The 20,303-nt window shown below is 34.2% G+C and overlaps 1 protein-coding gene across 1 annotated transcript in view; it reads right to left on the minus strand.

Moving 5' to 3' along the window:
* The window catches only part of VPS13A (vacuolar protein sorting 13 homolog A (S. cerevisiae)), a 158,762-nt gene that overhangs the window by 53,162 nt on the left and 85,297 nt on the right, over positions 1–20,303 (minus strand). Inside the window, exons 35-42 of the mRNA XM_014541227.1 lie at positions 17,598–17,745; positions 12,221–12,371; positions 9,563–9,690; positions 9,046–9,215; positions 8,072–8,289; positions 6,922–7,154; positions 2,190–2,282; positions 1,153–1,509 (exon numbers count right to left, since the gene is read on the minus strand). Coding sequence (XP_014396713.1) covers positions 1,153–1,509; positions 2,190–2,282; positions 6,922–7,154; positions 8,072–8,289; positions 9,046–9,215; positions 9,563–9,690; positions 12,221–12,371; positions 17,598–17,745 — 1,498 coding nt within the window. The remainder of the gene's footprint in view (positions 1–1,152; positions 1,510–2,189; positions 2,283–6,921; positions 7,155–8,071; positions 8,290–9,045; positions 9,216–9,562; positions 9,691–12,220; positions 12,372–17,597; positions 17,746–20,303) is intronic.

Genomic DNA, 20,303 nt, shown 5'->3' on the forward strand with positions numbered 1-20,303 from the left:
CACTCATTAGTTTCCTACATTCACTCCCTCAGCACTTTCCTCGCCTGATTAACATAATAATTTAGCTTCCATAATTTAATCCTGATAAAACTCTCTTTTAATCATGTTTCCTTAACTTCCAGGCCAGGCTAAACATAAAAGACTGTGTTCCTCTATCATATATAATTGAAATTTTTTAACATGTCTGTCTGCCTCCACTGATTTTTCGAAAACAAGTAACACACGATTCAATGAGTGTTTATTTATTTGAATTCTTTGAACCTTCTGGACATCCTAGATTAAATCTCTGGAAAGTATACAAAACTCTAGCCAAAATTTGAACAGCTATAATCTAGTCAGTCATATCTACCTCTATTAATATATAACTGTATTAATACAAATAATATAGCAGCTTATAAATCTCCATATTTTTTTGATAAGGGTAGATTATCAGATTAGTTTCCACTAGACAAACTCGATTAATAATTTAAACCAAAGTAGCTTTGGGGATGATTCTATATAGATAAATTCTGAAGCAAAATGTACATTGGTTCAAAGCAAATTTTTTTATATAAAATACAAAAAATTTAAAGATCTAAGTGGATTCTCACTACAGTGTAAAGATTATGCATTATATAAAAGTATAAGACATCTCCTAATTCTTTATATTACTCTTTTAGAAGAGATTCAGAAATAGTTTATTTTTCTTTTAAAGGAAGAAATGTATTCCATTAAATTCCTAAAAACAAGAATTTTGAATCTAATCAACAACAATCTATTAATGTATCGTGTTTAAATTGATCAAATCAACTGAAATATAAACTCAGTGTGGACATGTGGTCTAAAGTTAAAGTACAATAGGGCCTCAAATAACATTTTGTTCAACAATGTTTTGTTACAACACTGATGGTCATGCTATAAATAAAGAACAGAAAATCAGGGACTTAAAAAGTCCAACAATAGTTGCAGAACAGTGCCACTAGAACCCAGAACTCATGAGAAACAATAACATCTACCTCTTTTTAGGATTCACAGATCCAGGGCCCATGTATATTCCAACCTAAAATCACCAAATAAGTTCTAAAGATTCTAAAAATATTTAAAGATTCTAAAAATATTCCATATGTATCATTATTTGTTATAAAATCTAGAAAAAATACTATATTTACTTACTTCTAGCTCAAGCTGACAGTGGAGATTTATGAGGGAACTCCAGTTTTTGCCTTCCCCTGAAAAACATGATTTTGCCAAAAGCATAGGCACTGTTCTATGACCAACCCCAGCCTCAAGAACTATAAAAATAGAATCAATATTCATTTTTATTATCTCTCCTTTGGGTACCAATTCAGTTGTGGGAGCTATGTTTTTCACTTCATTTGGTTCTTCAAGAAACCACATTTTTAAAGTCTTTGTATCCTTCTTTTCCCATAAATGTGCTGTAGAAGAAGCAGTTTCTTGTGGGATGGTTTCCTTAGTTGTATAAAGTGCTGCAGTTATGGTAATCACAGTATTTATGATAACTGGTGAAACCTAAGGAAAAAAAATTTAAACTAATAAAAAATCTACTTATGCAGCTTTTAAAAATACATACTTCAAGGACATTTAAATATATTTGCTGAAGAATCATAATTAATGTTGAAATAATAATATTATTACCATGAAACCGCAAATATAATTCCCTGCACAGGTGGGGACCCTCGGCCTGGCCTGTGGAGATTGGGCTGAAACCGGCTCTCTGTCATCCCCCAAGGGGTCCTGGATTACAAGAGGGTGCAGACCAGGCCAAGGGACACCACTGGTGCACAATTGGGGCCAGAGAGGGACTGTGGGAGGTCTCCAGGGCATGTCCGGCCCATCTTGCCCAGTCCTGATCAGGGCCTATCAGGGCCAGCCAGCTGGGGAGGGACCGTGGGAGGGCTCCAGGGCATGACCGGCCAGTCTCGCCCAGTCCCGATTGGCTGGACCCCAGCAGCAAGCTAACCTACCGGTCTAAACATCTGCCCCCTGGTGGTCAGTGCACGTCAAAGCGAGTGGTCGAATAGTCGGAGGAACAATTAGCATATTAGGCTTTTATATATAGAGATTTTTAAAACATAGCTTCTTTTTTGCTTACTTAACAATTAAAAGAATTGCTGTAATAACTTTATTTCTAGTTTATTAATTTTTTTAAAAGTTCACTAAAGATCTAAATGACTGACATTTTAACTTACCTTTAGTGTCAGCGATTTTAGTGATATATCAATCACTTGTGGATCTCTGCCTATCTGAGTAGCTTGATAGAACAAGTCACAGGGCTGCAAAACCTATGAGAAAAATCAGTAACACTAAATTACCATTGTTCTTAAAATAGTTTTATTTAAAGGCTTTCCTAGTAATAGCTAACTATATTAAATAGACAAGTTATTCAAAACTGTTGAAAAATAAGTGACTCAATAACACACTTCTTACTTCTCTTTATTTACTCATTATAATATCAAGTATTAATATGAGCAGTATTAATAAAACAATATGTAGGACTTCTTGAATATTCGTAACTATAGAAATATGTAAAATGTGTATTATATATTTCATTTTACTTACTAGAACAAAAATTTTATCATGGCATCTTTTCCATTATAAAATTACAATGAGCCGAAACCGGTTTGGCTCAGTGGATAGAGCGTCGGCCTGCGGACTGAAAGGTCCCAGGTTCGATTCCGGTCAAGGGCATGTACCTGGGTTGCGGGCACATCCCCAGTAGGAGATGTGCAGGAGGCAGCTGATCGATGTTTCTCTCTCATCGATGTTTCTAACTCTCTATCTCTCTCCCTTCCTCTCTGTAAAAAATCAATAAAATATATTTTTAAAAAAATTACAATGAAATAAATTAATCTATACAGAAAAAGCTATAAAAGATGAGATGTAAAAATTATAAATACATTAGATTTATTAATAATTCTTAATGCAGTTATAAATTAGCTGAGTTTTTCTTAACTGTGGTAAGCAGGATTCTACCCTCTAGCACCCAGTCACCATATTCCTTTCAAACACAAAATATATTCACCTCCTCCTAAGGTTCCTAACAGTCTCATTCCATTATAGCTCAAAGTCCAAAATCACATTTTCTAAGTCTGTATCTCATCATACCTCTATCTCATCTATAGCTCTCATTGATTAAAAAATCCAAAATCTCATCTATTTCTTACCAGCTCAAAGTCTAAAACTGAATCAGCTCCAGGTCCTGATGAAATTCCTGGGTATAATCTATTAAGTGTAGCTGCTAGGGCACAATTTCTCTCCCTTTATGGAATTGTGAAACTAAGATGAGTTATCTGCCCCCACCATTCCTAACACAGAATGGTGGGACAGACATAGGATAACAATTACAGACATTTCCAATCAAGTTGGAAAAATAGAAGGTAAAAAGGAGTCACTTGTCCAAAGCAGTTCTGAAATCCAGCCAAGAAAATATGTTTCTTGATTAGGTTTCAAAGCCTAATAACAATTATCTGTGGCTCTCAGCTCTACCCTGAGTCATTCTTCCTTCTTTATAAAAGGTAGCACAAATACACAGCTGAGTAGTTGCTTTTTTATCCTCCTGCTTCCTGCCAGTAGAATGTTGGGGGTTCAAGACACCATTTTTCAAAGCTTTCTGGGACTACATATAAAGCCATCCCTATAGTTTCCAATAATATGTCTTTTACCTTCTTTCTGAGTCCTCGTTAGCAGTGTCCTCAAAGACCATGTTTCTACCAAAAGTCTGATCAACACAAGTTAGGCTTTTTCTATCATTCTATGCAAAATTCCTCCAGATTCTGCATACTACCCAGTTCCAAAGATGCTCCCTCATTTTAAATAATTGCTACATCTTATTTCTGGTAAAAAAACAAAAAAAAAATCTGTATTCTTGCCCTAACCGCATTGGCTCCGTGGATATAGAGCATCGGCCTGCAGACTGAAAGGTCCCAGGTTCGATTCCGGTCAAGGGCATGTACCTTGGTTGCGGGCACATCCCCAGTGGGGAGTGTGCAGGAGGCAGCTGATTGATGTTTCTCTCTCATCGGTGTTTCTAACTCTCTATCCCTCTCCCTTCCTCTCTGTAAAAAATCAATAAAATATATATTTTTTTTAAAAAAATCTGTATTCTTCTATTACTGAGTAACAAAGTACCATAAACTTAGTGGCTTAAAACAATACTAATTTATTTTTCCTCATTTTCATGGGTCAGGAATCTTGCTGAAATCAATTATCAGCCGATTGCATCTTTATCTTGAGGCTTGACTGAAAAAGATCTGCTCCCAGGCTCATTCAGGCTGTCAGTAGAATTCATTTCTTTGTGGCCCTAAAACTGAGATCTCCATTGGCTTGTGCTGTCAGCCAGAGACTGCTTTTGACACCTACTAGTAAGTTGCTCATAGGTTCTTGCCATGCAGCTTTCCACACAGTATGGCAGCTTACTTCTTCAATGCCCGGATTTTAAAAATTAGGTTAGGCCCATCCAGAATCTCTCTTTAGATAACCCAATTAACTGATTAGTAACCTAATTATATTCACTGATCCTATCTACACTCAAAGGGAGCAGACTACACTGGGCACATGCAACAGGAGGTAGAAATCTTCAGGGCCATTTTAGAATTCTGCTTATATTAAAAGTGAAAAATAAATAAGAACAAATATGATAACCACATTCATTCTCCATAAAATCACATTAAAATTCACTATTGTTCTAATAAATCAGCAAGAGCAACTAGTACATGACTTACATATTCAATATATTATTTCTTGAAACTTCAGGGATAGGAAATTATAACCATATTACAATACATAATCCACAACTTCCAACATAAAATTTGTGTTATATCTTCATCTTAGGGAAGGCAAAAAACAAAACCAAAAAGTACTATTATAAATACATAAAAAAGTTTCTAACTCCCTTCCCAAAATAAGTATGAACGTTTGTTTTGTTCCTTATCCAACTCCTTTATTTTCAAGTCTAATTAAGTTCCCTAGGATTAAAAATGCAGCTGATCGTCTGGCCAGTGTGGCTCTTTGGTTGAGCATCAACCTATGAACCAGGAGGTCACGGTTCAATTCCATGCCCGGGCTGCAGGATTGATCCCCAGTAGGGGGTGTGCAGGAGGCAACCAACTGATGATTCTCTCTCATCACTGATGTTTCTGTCTCTCCCTTTCTGTTCATCTCTCTGAAGTCAATAAAAATGTATTTTTTTAAATGCAGCTGATCCAACATGTTAGTGACAAAACTACACTACAGTCAAGTTGTATACAATACAGTCTATTCAGATCAACTGAAGATGTAGAAACATTATCTTAAAATGGAATTATTTCCCTACTAGTATTATTTTATTGTCTCCAACTACATCCATTGTAAATTTAGTGTTACTTTTTTTTTCCTTTCTACTCTAATTCTCACCATACAGCTCCTGTATTATGATTTTCACTATTAATGCATTATTTCCCTGCTGCTATTGCTTCCCCTTCAAAGAAGCAATCTTGGGCTATCCAACATCTATAGAAGCCTATAAGAGCACACTATACATTCCCTACTTTACAAACACTATCTTGGTGATGGGAAGACTGCCCCAAGTTGAGAACCACAGAATAATGAGAAAAAGTCAGAGTATATAAGTGTAGATGTTGGTAGGTGAGTAGATATGGGGTGGGAACTTGTGCTCTCTGGAACCCAGGTTCTCTGCACATGTTATATCTTCATCCTGAAACACATTCCCATGCCTCCTGTTTCAGTTCTGCTGGCTAATACCTACTCATCTTTCAGGCACTGGCATAAAAGTCACTTCACCTGACAAGCCTCCCCTATTTACACTTCTCCAGAGAAATCACATACAGACTCAACAAAGAAAATTATCATCTAAAGATCCTGGATTTTGAGCTGAGACTGTAACCCTTGAGGTGGAGGTGAGAAAAGACAAGCATGGATTATCAGTATGGACAAAGGAATAAAACATTTAGTGAACTGTGGGAAGAACCTCTGGTTGTCTTGATATCTGTTCTTTTTTTTCCCCACAGTAATTAATACAAGATTTATCTGGGCACAAAATAACGCAAAAAAAAAAAAAAAGAAGAAGAAGGAGGAGGAGGAGGAAGGAGAAGAAGAACACATTCTCCAGCTGTTTTTGCAGATAAGTATGATCACCTAGCTACATTCATGCCAAATGATGTGAGTAGAAGAAATATATAAAATGTCTAAGTATTCACCTAAAAGGGAATCAGTATGCCCTCAGTTTTCTATATCCTCTCTTTTCTTAGTGATGAGCCATCAGCCTTGCAAACTAGAGAATTATAGCTTACATTTCTATGTTGATAATTTTTAGAACATTTATGCTTCTATTATTCCTATAAAAGACTAAACATTTTTATAAGTGTTTTATAAGAGTACTAGGAGTCAGATAGTTAACTTGAAAAGATGTCTCTGAAGAAATAAATTTTAATCAGTTATGAAGAGGAGGAAAGTCATGAAGTTGCTAGAGTAATATACAAATGGGAAGTATTTCAAAGCAAATGGCTAACGTTCAAATACATTGCATGGAGAAAAGCAAACACATACATCAAAGGAAAAGGGTCCAGATGGGAGAAAAATATGAAAAAATGGCAAAATTGCAACAACATCTCAAACAAGTGGTAGATAGTTTTCAAGGCAAAAGAGCAGTGTGGAACTGACAAGAATAGTATGTGCGAGTAAGGTCTCAAAAAAAGTGAAGATGAAGGCAGCTTCTTAGTGAGACTATGCCCACAAATACATAAAAAAAATGAGGAACAACTGGAAGAATGAAAAAAAGTTTCGAAGTGGTAAAATAATAATCTAGATTAGGCTCGCCAAAAAACAAAAAAAAGTACTTTATAAAGAAAGATTAGAAAGTCTGTAGGTAGGTTCCTAAAGTGGTATATACAAAATACAAAACAGATAACTAAATAGTAAACTCACAGTAGTGATTCTGTCTTTTCTCTTGTCAGGAAGAAATGGGCATGCTCTCATTTGGAGATCTTTAATAGCAGCAGTCATTGTATTGTTTTCAAGGTCACCCTTGCAACAAATTTCACATTGTGTTGTAATGACTAAGGCAGGAGCATCATTTCTTGTCATATCAGCCACAAACACAATTTCAGGATTTTTAATAAGAATATTCACTTCCCACTTTTCTTGTATCTGTGCAGGTACTAAAATAGAAATAAAAATAATTTAAAATATTTATAAATCTTTGCTACATATTTTATGAAAAATGTATTATTTATGGGAAAATGTTATTTTCATTCTAAGTAAAAACTAAAGGCATCTTAGATCCCAAAGAAATCTATAATGTAAGATTTGAAGAAGAGAGTCATAAGTACATTTAAAAATGTGGGGGAAAATCTCCACCATAGCAGAGCTGAAAACTAACCCAGTTTCTAACTCTCAACATGATACTCTTTCCACTGCACCACAAATAAAAATTTAAAAGACAGTAGAAAACTATAAATAAAACAAAAAGTAAGAATGTTTTAAGTTGAAATACTATCTTTAATAATGAAAATAAGTGGTTGGTTCATTATTTCTCCCTGCAGGTTTTCTTCCAACAAATTCTTTCAAATGATTGTCTGAAGTTAAGTACAAGTACTTATTCTAATACAGGTCTCATTAATTTTTGAACCCAATATATACTTACTCCTTGAAAAATATGGAAACTGCACATCCCAGCAGAAAGCACATTTTCCTCTTAAAAATAAAATTTTAATTTATTAATTCATTTAACCTCGTCGATTAGAACTGCTATTTTCAACCTTTTTCATCTCATAAACTAGAAACTAGAATTCTGTAGCATATCAAATATTTTTTGCCAATCTGACAAAAAAAAAGGAAATAACTTTGATTCATTCGTATCAAACGGAGATTGATATGTTGGCTGTTGTCATTTTTTTACTTGACAATTTAAGAGAAAAGAGGTCAGTGCCCCTGATTAAATAGTCAGGTATTTCATGTTTTAAAAATTCTTGTGGCACGCAGGTTGAAAATTGCTGATCTACAAAGCTAATCAAGGTAAGTGCTATTGTAAACACTTGATTAACATAGATATTAAATATTTTAGTTAATAACTAACCTTCTTCCTTAGCAGCCCATGCTTGAACATTGGTTTCTACAGCAGTGCCTGTGGTGTAGGCTTCAAGAAATACATTTGCAACTGTCAGAAGAAATTCCACACTTGCACAAATATATGTTTCTTGAAGGACTACATCAGACATCCAACCATCTCTGATTTTCTTATACTTTACATCCATCATATCTTTTTTGTCAAATCCAACTGTCAGTCCTATCATTCTGAAAAACACAATATTCCTGTGAATAGCTTACAAATAACCAAACACACCAATAAAACCCAAAGACTTCTTATCCCTTTCACTGAGAGCCAACCAGCATCTAAAGTCAGTTATCGTAGAAAGATCTCAAAGTACTCCAAATAATAATAGATTTACAAACTTCTGGAACATAACTGTTTTATAAATTAGTTAGTGTGTCTTTAAGAAATTATCAGAATTTGGAATCTCAGCTGATTTTTCATATATTTCCCATTAAATTTTGAATTTATAATAATTTTGATAATATAAATTAATTTGGAAAAAAACACAAAAAATTACACTTATTATTTTTATTTAATTAATCTATCAACCATCCAGCAAGAGCACATAACTGAAACAAGACATATTATGTCTTTAATTAATTAATTATTTTTGGAGAGAGAAGAAAGGAGGGAAGGTGGGAGGGAGAGAGAAAAACATCGATATGAGAAACATCAATCCGTTGCCTCTCAGATGCACCCTAACCTGGGATCAAACCCGCAACCTGCGTATGAGCCCTGACAGGGAATGGAATCTGCCACCTTTTGATGTATGAGATGATGCTTCAACCAACCAAGCCACCCGGACATTTAAAACGTTGACTGGGAACCATGACTTCACTGAATTGAAAGCTCTGATGATATTAAGGATGTGCCCAAAAAATGAATGTGCAACTTTGGGAATAAGTTTTATAAAATATATCAACCATATTTCAAGTAAAAACGCAGAACACTATTACCTAGGAGTTGCCTTCTTGACATGAGGCCTTTTATCATCTAAAATACAATTTTTTAATGAGAAGGCAGAAAATATTGAGTCATCTGTATACATTTTTAAAGTACTTATTATATTCTCCAATTTAAATTCCGCAAGTGTCAGAGAAGGATCACGAACATCTGTAAAGGAAACCTGCAGAAGAGAAAATCAATATAAATTTTACACAAACACATAAATATGACACATTTTTTAATTATATACTACCACATTCTCTATCTCCAAAGGGCTCACTAAGAAAGGCCAAAAAATAAATTGACTTTAATTCAAAAATTTAGTTTTCACATTACTAACTATAGCAAAGATAACTCATTTTAAAAGGGAAATGGTTAAAATTATTTTATTATTAAAATGAAGAGATCAATAATTTTTCTCACAGGAACAGATACTCCAAAATGTACATAAAATATTAATAATTGGCATTTTAATATTCACTATATAATTTTCATCAAGTAAAAAACATATTTTCCCCCTCAACTTACCTGTTCAGGACCTGGACTATACAGTATCATGGTGAGATAATCAGTTTTGAAACTCATATTTAGTGTTGTCTTAACTTGAGCGGCACATGAATGTACTTCTACCACAGCAGCTGTCACTACAGTTGTTCCTTGGAAAAATTAAAGTTATTAGATAAAAGAAAAATAATCAGGAAAGCTAGAACTCATTAAAACAGCCTTAAAATAGATTTAACAGAATTATTAATCAAATGGGTATAGAAGAGGAGAAGAGTTATAGTAGCAATAAAAGCAGCCATATTATACTAATTGTTGAAATTGGGTAATGGGAAAAAATTTCTAGAGATGAATGATTAAAATAATATATTTAAATGTCTATTTTTCATCCTGCACATTTTAGACATTACCTTTGCACTGCCTATATTTTAAGCCCTTACCATGTATTTCCTTTATTGGTCCCATCTTCCTCTTTCCAGCTTTGCTCAGTTAACAATGGTTACTACTAGGTTAACATAGCTAATAACATTTAAGTTCTTATTTACAGATTAAGTCTTCCATGTCTGATTTAACTATAGCTATGTAATAATTTTCAACAAAGAGACTAACCGTTTATTATAATAGTTCCTCTGCTGCTACATTACAACTAGTACATCTCTCAAAAGAAAATCTCTTCTCACATGCTAACAATTTTTCAAAATCATGCAAAATCTCCTCCACTTCTGCACCTGACTGTTTGTAGCAATTTCTCCCTTCCTAGGAACAGAAAGCATGTCTTCCTCTCCGTATCACTTATGGAAGGTACTTATAGTAGTCCCCCTTATCCACGGCTACGCTTTCTGTGGTATGTTTCCCATGGTCAACCAAGGTCTGAAAGTATTAAATGAAAATAATTCATAAGTTTTAAATTGTGCACCATTTAAGTAGCATAATAAAATTGTATGCTGACCCCTCCATCCTGCCCAGGATGTGAAATCATGCCTTTGTCCAGCATATCCACTATGTATATACTACCTGCCTGTTAGTCAATTAATAGTCCTGTCAGTTATCAGATGGACTGTTGTGGTATCACAGACTTGTGTTCAAGTAACCTTTATTTTACTTAATAATGGCCTCAAAGCCATGCACATAACTGTTTTTTACAGTATATTGTTACAATTGTTCTATACTTTATTAGTTGTTGTTAATCATTTATTGTGGCTAATATATAAGTTAAATTTTATCACAGGTATATATAAACAGGGAAAATCATAATACACATAGCATTAGGTACTAAGTTCCAGACATCCACTGGGGGTCTTGAAAAGTATTCCCATGGTTAATAGGGAAATTACTGAAATTAATCCCTTATTCTATATATATTATGGAATTTATGCTACTTTTCTTCTTGAAGACATTCTTCCACTTTTTTTCTTAAGATATTCTGAATTTCTCTTTAATGAAAATGAAGTACTTTTTACTACACATCCCAGTAACAAAATATTTTGGGATTCCTTTTCCATGTACTCCTGGTTAGGCCCTTTGTTTTTGTATCCTATGTCTTCCTCTTTCCTGAATTCCTTGTTTTGCTAGGATATATTTTAAAACTAATTTATTCAGGAACGGGTATGAAAGAAGTAAACTTTGTGGGACTAAACATCTGCGAATTATTGTGTTTTCACATTTGGGTGATGGTTTGGCCTTATATAGAAGCCTAACTTCAAAATAATTTTCTTAGAAATTTGACTATATGGCTCCATAGTCTTTTATCATCTATCCATTCCATCCCATTCAATTTTATTGATGATATATCTAATTCTAGTTACCTATTCTGTTTATGTTGGTTTCTTTCATGCTCAGGTTCTTGTGATTTTCTTCATATCTGTCCAATAATATTTAACAGTAAAGGACTAGGTTGGTTATTCTAACAAGCGAAGATGGGATTTCCTACAATGTTATAAATGTGTGGTTGTTTGTATGTTAGGATTCTCCTTGACTGGCAAAGCTGTGTAAAAATCTCAGGGCTTTGCAAGGGTGGATTTTGTGAGCTAGTAGGTTGCTCTTTAATATAGGTAGGTTTGGGGATCTCCCAAAATGCCAGAATGAGAACTTTGTTCTTGTGAAGCAAATTCATCCCAGCACCCCTAAGTGACCCTATTTTCTGTCTGTACTGATGTTAAACTTAGAACCCGTAAGGTTCCATATAGCACATTATAGCCAACATTGGATAAACAGCCTTTCTCCGTGATGATTCCCTCTGTTCTGTCTCTTTAAATATTCCATCTACCCTTTAAATATTTGTTGAAATCCAAAATTTATTCATGCTTATCCTCTCTTGACACCTCTAATACTTTGATATGGCTATTATCAATATAAAATATCTCATCTGGGATAAATGCTGCAATAGGAATAAGGGAGAAGAGGAAGGAAGGAGAAAAAAACTGAAAAAGGGGATCCATGTTGGGATAGATAAGCATAAATACTAAGGAATTTTGTAATAGGACTGAGAATTTTGAATCAAAGGGAAAAATCAACAGAACAACTAATAATAAACAATTTAGAGATACCTGAATGGGATTAAATAATTCAAAAATATTTATTAATCTTATTTTACTCCAAAACTAGAAATAGAGAATGGAAGGAAAGAAGAAAGGGGGTGGGGTGGGGTGGGGTGGGAGGATAAAGAGTTTAAGGTCAAGAACATACCTCCTGAATGATGTGAAGTGTTAGTGCCTCCACCAGTAACACTACTCTGATCTTTCACTCCTGCTGGTGGGACACTGCCACCTCCTTCATACCATATATTACCATATAATGTTTTAAAGATAGTTGTTATATCTTCTTGACTAAGAATGAACTGTTAAAAAAATAAGATTTGCTTATTTTAATATTACTACTTCATGTAGTAAAAACTTCACATACAATAAAAATAATTGTTTCATTTCAATCCTCTACAAAACCAATTTTTACACATGAGATATTTCTACTAACTGAATATTCAGTTTTAAATGAGCACATGAGTTTTAGTACCTTGTGAAATACAGAACAAGATTAAATACAATATCAATGAAGCTATGAATAATGAACTATTTGTATTACAACTTACCAATAAACTAGTAATTTCAAAATAAACTTACTTGGTTAAATATTCATCTACTTTGTCTTTTTTTGGTTAGTAAACAGCTAAATCTTTAAATATAGAATAAAAAATAATTCATTTGTATGATGAAAAATAGTTCACAATGTGTTTTACATGAATTACTTTATTTGAACCTCACAAGTATTAGGTGTAATGAATATAATCCTGACTTTATAATAAGTTGAGGCTTAAGTGGTTTAGTATCATGCTTTAGTCTACTTAACAAACTTACTCAACACAGTAAGTAAAAACCTCGTGTGTTGAGAATTTAGCCTAAAATCACCAGCATAGGACCTGTCCTGAAAGTTGTGATGGTTAATTTTATGTCAATTTGGTTGGATCACAGTATATAGATATTTGGTCAAATATTTTCCTAGATATTTTACACTCACACACACACCTTATATATGCTGCATACCATCTACAAATGCCCAACTGCCTTTTGGGGCAGACCCACTAGAATGAAACTGAGTCTATCTCTACCATGACTCACTTAGTAGTAAGCAGCTGTTGTAGCCCACCGTGGTGACCACATTTGACCCCTCCTAGACCTCAGTGTCAGTCTAATGCACACAGGCCAAGTATACACACAAACACACACATCATATTTGTTTTATTTCTCTAGAGAACTCTAATACAAAAACCATTTTGCAAAAATAAAAATAAAAAAGACCTATGAGTTTTACAATGATATGTTTAATTACCTCAAGGGGATAATTTTAATTCCACAAAAATTAACAATTTTGTTTTCATCAGGTTTTCTTTGACTGCACTGAAAAGACGATACAGGCATATCTTGTAGCTATTGTGGATTTGATTCCAGACAATCGCAATAAAGCGACTATCAAAATAAAGTGAGTCACACAAATTTTTTGGTTTCCTAGTACATATAAAAATTATGTTGACACTATATAATAGTTTATTAAGTGTAAGCATTAAGTCTAAAAAAACCCAACGTACATAACTTGATTTAAAAAATACTGAATTGCTAAGAAGTGTTAACCATCATCTAAGCCTTCAGTGAGTCACAATTTTTTTTGCTATTAGAAGGTCTTACCTCAATGTTAATGGCTGCTGACTGATAAGGGTTGTGGTTGCAGAAGGTTGGGGGAGCTATGGAATTTTCTTAAAATTAGATAAAATGAAGTTTGCCATATTAATTGATTCTCTTTTTCATGACCAATTTCTTTGTGGCATGCAATGCTATTTAATAGCATTTCATCCACAGAATTTCTTTCAAAATTGGTGTCAATCTTCTCAAAAACCTGCTACTGCTTTATCAATTAAGTTTATGTAATATTCTAAATTCTTTGTTGTCATTTCAATAATCTTCCCAGCATGTTCACTGGGAGAAGAATCCATCTCAAGAAACCCTACTTTGCTCATCCATAAGAAGCAAATCCTCATCCATTAAAGTTTTATTGTGAGGTTGTAGCAATTCAGTCGTATCTTCACGCTCCACTTCTAATTCTAGTGTTGTAGCTATTTCCATCACATCTGCAGTTATTTCCTCCACTGATGTCCTGAATACCTCAAAGTCACCATGAGAGTTGGCGTCAACTTCTTCCAAACTTGTGTTAATGTTGACGTTTGACCTCTTCCCACGAGTCATGAATGTTCTTAATGGCATCAAGAATGGTGAATCCTTCCAGGAGGTTTTCAATTTACTCTGTCCAGATTCATCAGATGAATCACTATCTACTGCAGCAATAGTCTTACAAAATATATTTCTTAAATAATAAGACTTGAAAGCCAAAATTACTCCTTGATCCATGGGCTGCAGAAGGTAGTACTAACAGGTCTAAAAACAACATTAATCTTGTTGTACCTCTCTATCAGAGGCCTTGGATGACCACATGCATTGTCAATGAGCAGTAATATTTTAAAAGGAATCTTTTTTTTACCTGAGCTGTAGGTCTCAACACTGGGCTTGAAATATTCAGCACACCATGTTGTAAACAGATGTGCTATCACCAGGTTTTGGTGTTTCATTTACAGAGCACAGGCAGAGTAGATCTAGCATATTTCTTAAAGGCCCTAGGATTTCCAGAATGGTTCATGGGCATTGGTTTCCATTTAAAGTCAGCAGTTGCATTATCTCCTAACAAAAGAGTCAACTTATTCTTTGAAGCTTTAAAGGCAGGCACTGACTTCTCCTGTCCAGCTACCAAAGTCCTAGATGGTATATCTTCTTCCAATATAAGACCATATCATCTATACTGTTGTTTAGTGTAACCACCATCATTAATTATCTTAATTAGATCTTCTGGATAACTTGCTGCAGCTTCTACATCAGCATTTGCTGCTTTACCTTGTACTTTTATGTTATAGAGACAGATTTTTTTTCCTTAACTTTTGGAACGAACCACTGCTAGTTTCAAAATTTTCTTGTGCAACCTCCTCACCTATCTCAGCCTTCAGAGAATTGGACAGAGTTAGGGGTTTGCTTTGGATTAGACTTTAGCTTAAGAGACTGTTTTACCTGGTTTAATCTTCTATCCAAACCCTTAAGACTTTCTCCATATCCACAATGAAGCTGTTTTGCTTTTTAATCATTTGTGTGTTCACTAAAGTAGTCCTTTTAATTTCCTCCAAGGACTTTTCCTTTGCATTCACAATTTGGCTGTTTGTTGCAAGAGGTCTAGCTTTTAGCCTATCTTAGCTTTTGACATGCCTTTCTCACTATGCTTAATTATTTCTAGCTTTTGATTTCAAATGAGAGAAGTGCAACTTTTCCTTTCACTTGAACACTTAGAGGACATTGTAAGGTTATTAATTGGCCTAATTTCAACATTACTGTGTCTCGAGGAATAGGAAGACCCAAAGAGAGGGAGAGATAGGGAAACCAGCTTGAACAGGGCAGTTGGTAGAGGAGTCGGAAAACATACAACATTTATCTATTAAGTTTACAGTTTTATATGGGTGTGGTTGGTGGTGCCGAAAAACAATAACAATAGTAACATCAAAGATGACTAACCACAAATCACCAAAACAAATATAATAATAGACAAGTATGAAATATTGGGGGAATTACTAAAATATGACACAGATGTGAAGTGAGCAAACATTGTTGGGGAAATGGTGGCAATAAGTTTGCTGCTCGAAGCTGGTTTGCCATTCAATTTGCAAAAAATTGTGAAGCACGAAAAAGCAAAGCACAATAAAACAAGATATTCCTATATACTAATCTAGTGTTTTAAGATTAAATCCATGTGTACCTTACTCATGCTATTTATGTTGTTTTAGTACATACCTACTACTTTGGTTTTAAAAAAATATTTATTTTGTGATTATTATGCAGCAGTCATTGCAAAAATAGTATGTTCATATAAATTTATAAACTGAAATAAAATATAATTTCTAAATCAACACTTTTCAATTAGTACATGTATATTGAATGCCTGCCAGTTCTTGATGTTAATCATCACTCTCACTCTTGCTAACAGCTCAGTGCAGAAGTTGGAAAAATGGTAACAACCCCCAGATTGTTGCTCTATGGCTCCTACATGTCAGGGCAGTCTGTGTGCTATCCCCAAACATCTGACAAGACAGAAATCACAAGCTGCAGTACTTAGTCTAAATGCATTCTAAGGGGTGGTCTACAACAACTGCTGCCTATTCATGTGAATAAGGATAAGCAAAGACCCAATTTCATCAGTCCTGGAAGGTAGCCAGGCATTGGCAGATGACCTGAAATATTACCTGATACTGCATGGATTCGCCCTGGGGAAGAGTGAAGGAAAACAGTGTCCTGCCACCCCACTAAATCTGCCTAATGACTGTGTCCAGTGGGAAGAGGATTTGCTCAGCATGCTACTTATCTACAATAATAAAAGCATAATATGCTAATTAGACCAGACGTCCTTCCAGACGTCCTTCCTTCTGGACAAAGCCTCAGCAGGCTGGGGCCACAGTAGAGGCAGCAGAGGCCCGGGCGGGGCCTGGGGCCAAGGCTCTTGCACGAATTTTGTGCATTGGGCCTCTAGTCTTTTATAAGTTTCAATCTGTTGTCTTACCAATACAAAGAGACTTCAATTATTTATCTTAAGAGGGTACTTTCCATCTATAAGTTAAGATGCCCATATGATCTATATACTAAGAATTTAACATTTTTCTTCCAGTTGAGAGGTTTTAAATTCTAAACAGACTTTTAAGTTAAAAATCTTAAATCTTTAAAATAATTGTTTTCTCTTTTTTAATACATTTTTATAGGAAGAAATAGGGAAACTGGGGACGGGGACTGGGAAAAGAAACCTTGCAGACACAACATATGTTGCTGTCACTTCAGCAAAACATGTGAAATAGTTCCATCCAGTGAAGAGGGAACAATATGAATTTGTGGATAGGTACATTAGGGATCTGTGAAGCAATGTCAACCAATAGCGAGGTTAATTTATGCCTAAGGTCCTGACCCATTTGCAATTTTCATCTTCAACCTCTCCATTCTTCTACGATTTTCTCTAGGTTATTCCATATATTCCCATTGCTGATAACATCAAATTCTATCCTGCCTAGACATCTCCACTAAATTCCATGTTAATGTATCCAACTGACTACTTATAGCATCCTAATATTTGTTTCCTTCATAGAATTTGCCACAATTTAAAACCATTTTAATAATGTACGTGTGTACTTTTTATTATCTATCACACCTCTGGACTCCTATCACCACCAACCCCTGCATCAGACTGGTAAGTCCACAGAGCCAAAGACAATGTCTTGCTTCTCTGCCACTGTATCTCCAATATCTAACACAGTAGGAACACAAATATTTGTTGAATGAATGAATGGAGAATATTCTATGAATTCTAGATTAATAGAGCTAATATTTCAATTCTGACAAAGGTGATTAATAAAGATATAACTTCTACACCCAAGCAATATGTCCCCAAGCAATATCTTTTAACCAAAAAAAAAGGAATCAACAAGTATCTGAAAAATTACCTCCATAGGCTTTAGTTGAGCATTTATATTAAAACAAGGAACTTCCTGGAACCACTCCCAGGCTAAATTTCGCTCAACAATCACCTCAAGATTTAATGGCAGTAGTATATCCAGTACTTCCTGGTATGCATCATTACTATATTGAGACCTAAAAGGAGAGAGAAAATTATTGCAAACTGTTTCATATGTACTCAGATAGTAACAAAAAGTTAAAATTTTCATTTTATATACTAATAGTAGAAATCAATAAATTTGTGTGTATGAACATTTCTATTAGCTGTTTATTGGCTCCTTTAAAGAATCATCTAGTTGTGTTTTTTACCAATTTTTGAAATTATCTTGTTCTTTCTGGTTTAAAATATTTAAAGATTTTTATCCTTTGATAAAGATGCTAATACCCCATATTCTTTTTCCCTTATAACTTTGTTTTGTTAATATTCAGAAAATTACATTCTTGTACAGTCAAACCCAATCGGTATTTTTCCCTTATTACTTTTCTTATTCCTTCAATGCTTAAATTAGAAAGTTGTGTTCTACCCTATTACTGATACTTACATATTATTTTCCTTTAGCTTTTTAAATAGTATTATTGAGACAACTCACATCCATACAATTCATCCACTTTTAATCTTTTATGGTTATAACTGGCACTATATGCTTGGCAGCAATTTGAACAGCAAAATCCACAACAAAAAGTTCCAAAATGCAATAAACGTGGCATGCATAAAGAACACTTGTTTACAATGTGTAACCTGAAATAAGTGGCACCAGGAGCCATTTATTTAGTGCAGAGTGCCCATTTGAATCTTGAGGAAAAAACAAAGCTTGGGAGAGAGAGTGGGGGAAAGGATGGGAGCCAATACTGAGTACCTGCAGCATCTATTATGTCTTCACTATTAGAACTTGTAACTGAAATATTTAAAGAAATTTATTTTAATGCAAATTAAAGGCCAAATTTTCTAAAAAGAAATAAAAGGACATAGGACATCAAGCACTGGACAGTAATTCATGAGATGGCACTGAGAATTCTTGTGACCAAGGCAGCTAGCTAGAGCTCGAACAGTAAAATGCCAGAAAGAAGAGAGCTACAGAGAAAAACTCCAAAATTTTAGTACTAAATGCCTGCAGTAAATTATAAAAGAAGAAATGTTCATATCAACATTAGCTAACACGTAAAGAAACTTCGAAAAAGCAAAATTAAACCCAAAATAAGCAGAAGGAAATAATAAATATCAAAGCAGAAATAAATGAAAGAGAAAAGAGAAAAATGAGAGAAAACCAAAAGCTGGTTCTTTAAAATCAATAAAACTGATAACCTCTCACCAAACTGATTAGTAAAAAGGCATAAACTATAAATATCAAGAATGAGGGAGGCAAAATCCCTGTGTATATTAATAATAAGAAGGAAACATTATACACAACTTTATACCATAACATTCTGCAATGTGAACAAAATGGACAAATTTCTTGAAAAAATTTTAAAAAGATCACACAAGAAAAAAATAACTTGAATAGACATAAGTTTATTAAGGGAATGGAAAATGTATTTAAAATGTATTTAAAAATCTCCCACAAGTAAACCCTGGGACCAGATGGCTTCCCTGGTGAATTCTACCAAATATTTAAAGAAGAAATATTACAATGTACACAAACTTTCACAAGTGTATCCATGTCAAAACTTATCATATTATACACTTTGAAGATATGTGATTGCTTATATGTCAATTATATCTCAATAAACTGCTTTAAAAATACTCAATTGCTATTCCTTCCTTATTTCACTGTGCTAAGTGTGTTTTTGTTGCGGTCAATAAATTCTTGCTTTTCTAAAAAAAGTACTCAACTGATGGAAAGAAGACAGATTGAGGGAGACAGACCAGCCAGAGGCCAGTCAAGAGAAGTAGCAAAAATAAAGGAAAAGAAACAAATAGAATAAGATCAAAGAAAAATGAGAGGAAAAAAGAAGAGGGCAAGTGAGAGGTATAAACAGAGATGTATCCAAGCTGAAAAAGGCACAGGGCACTAAATCTAAAGTAGTGATTAGAAATAGCACAAAAACACAGTAAAAAGTTCTGGAAATATCTGGATATTCATTTATTCTCCTAACTCATAATTCTATGCCCAATGATTTCATAAAGTTGTATTCTACTGTGTGTATTTTATTTTGTTTTGTTTTAACGAGAACATCAGATTCACAGCACAAAGTTGATAGAGTAGTTTGGATAATGCTGTGTTTATGAAGTGAATAAATGTATGCTATTAGGAATTCCTCCAATTATTCCATAACCTTATAATTTATAAAGAATTATAAACAAGCAGCCCTGGTCAGTATTCTCAGTGGTTAGAGCACAAACCTGGGTTGCAGGTTTGATCCCGGCTCTGGTTGGGCTCCTGCAGGAGGCATCCAACAGATGTGCCTCTTTCACATCAATGTTTCTCTCTCTCTCTCTCTCTCTCTCTCTCTCTCTTTTTCTCACCCCTCCTCTCCCCTCCCCCTCCCTCCCTCTCTTCCACTCTCTCTTTAAAAAGCAATGGAAAAAATATCCTCACTTGAGTATTAACAACAAAAACTACAAATAAGCACAAATATGCTTCCTGAGATAATTAATTTATCTAAAAAGAAATGTTCAAATATACATTTCTAAGTTTTTAAAAACTAGAAGACTATAATTGATCTTACCAAAAATACTTAAGGAAAGAGTTCCA

This window comes from Myotis brandtii, unplaced genomic scaffold, assembly GCF_000412655.1.
Source record: "Myotis brandtii unplaced genomic scaffold, ASM41265v1 scaffold266, whole genome shotgun sequence".
Taxonomy (NCBI): Eukaryota; Metazoa; Chordata; class Mammalia; order Chiroptera; family Vespertilionidae; genus Myotis; species Myotis brandtii.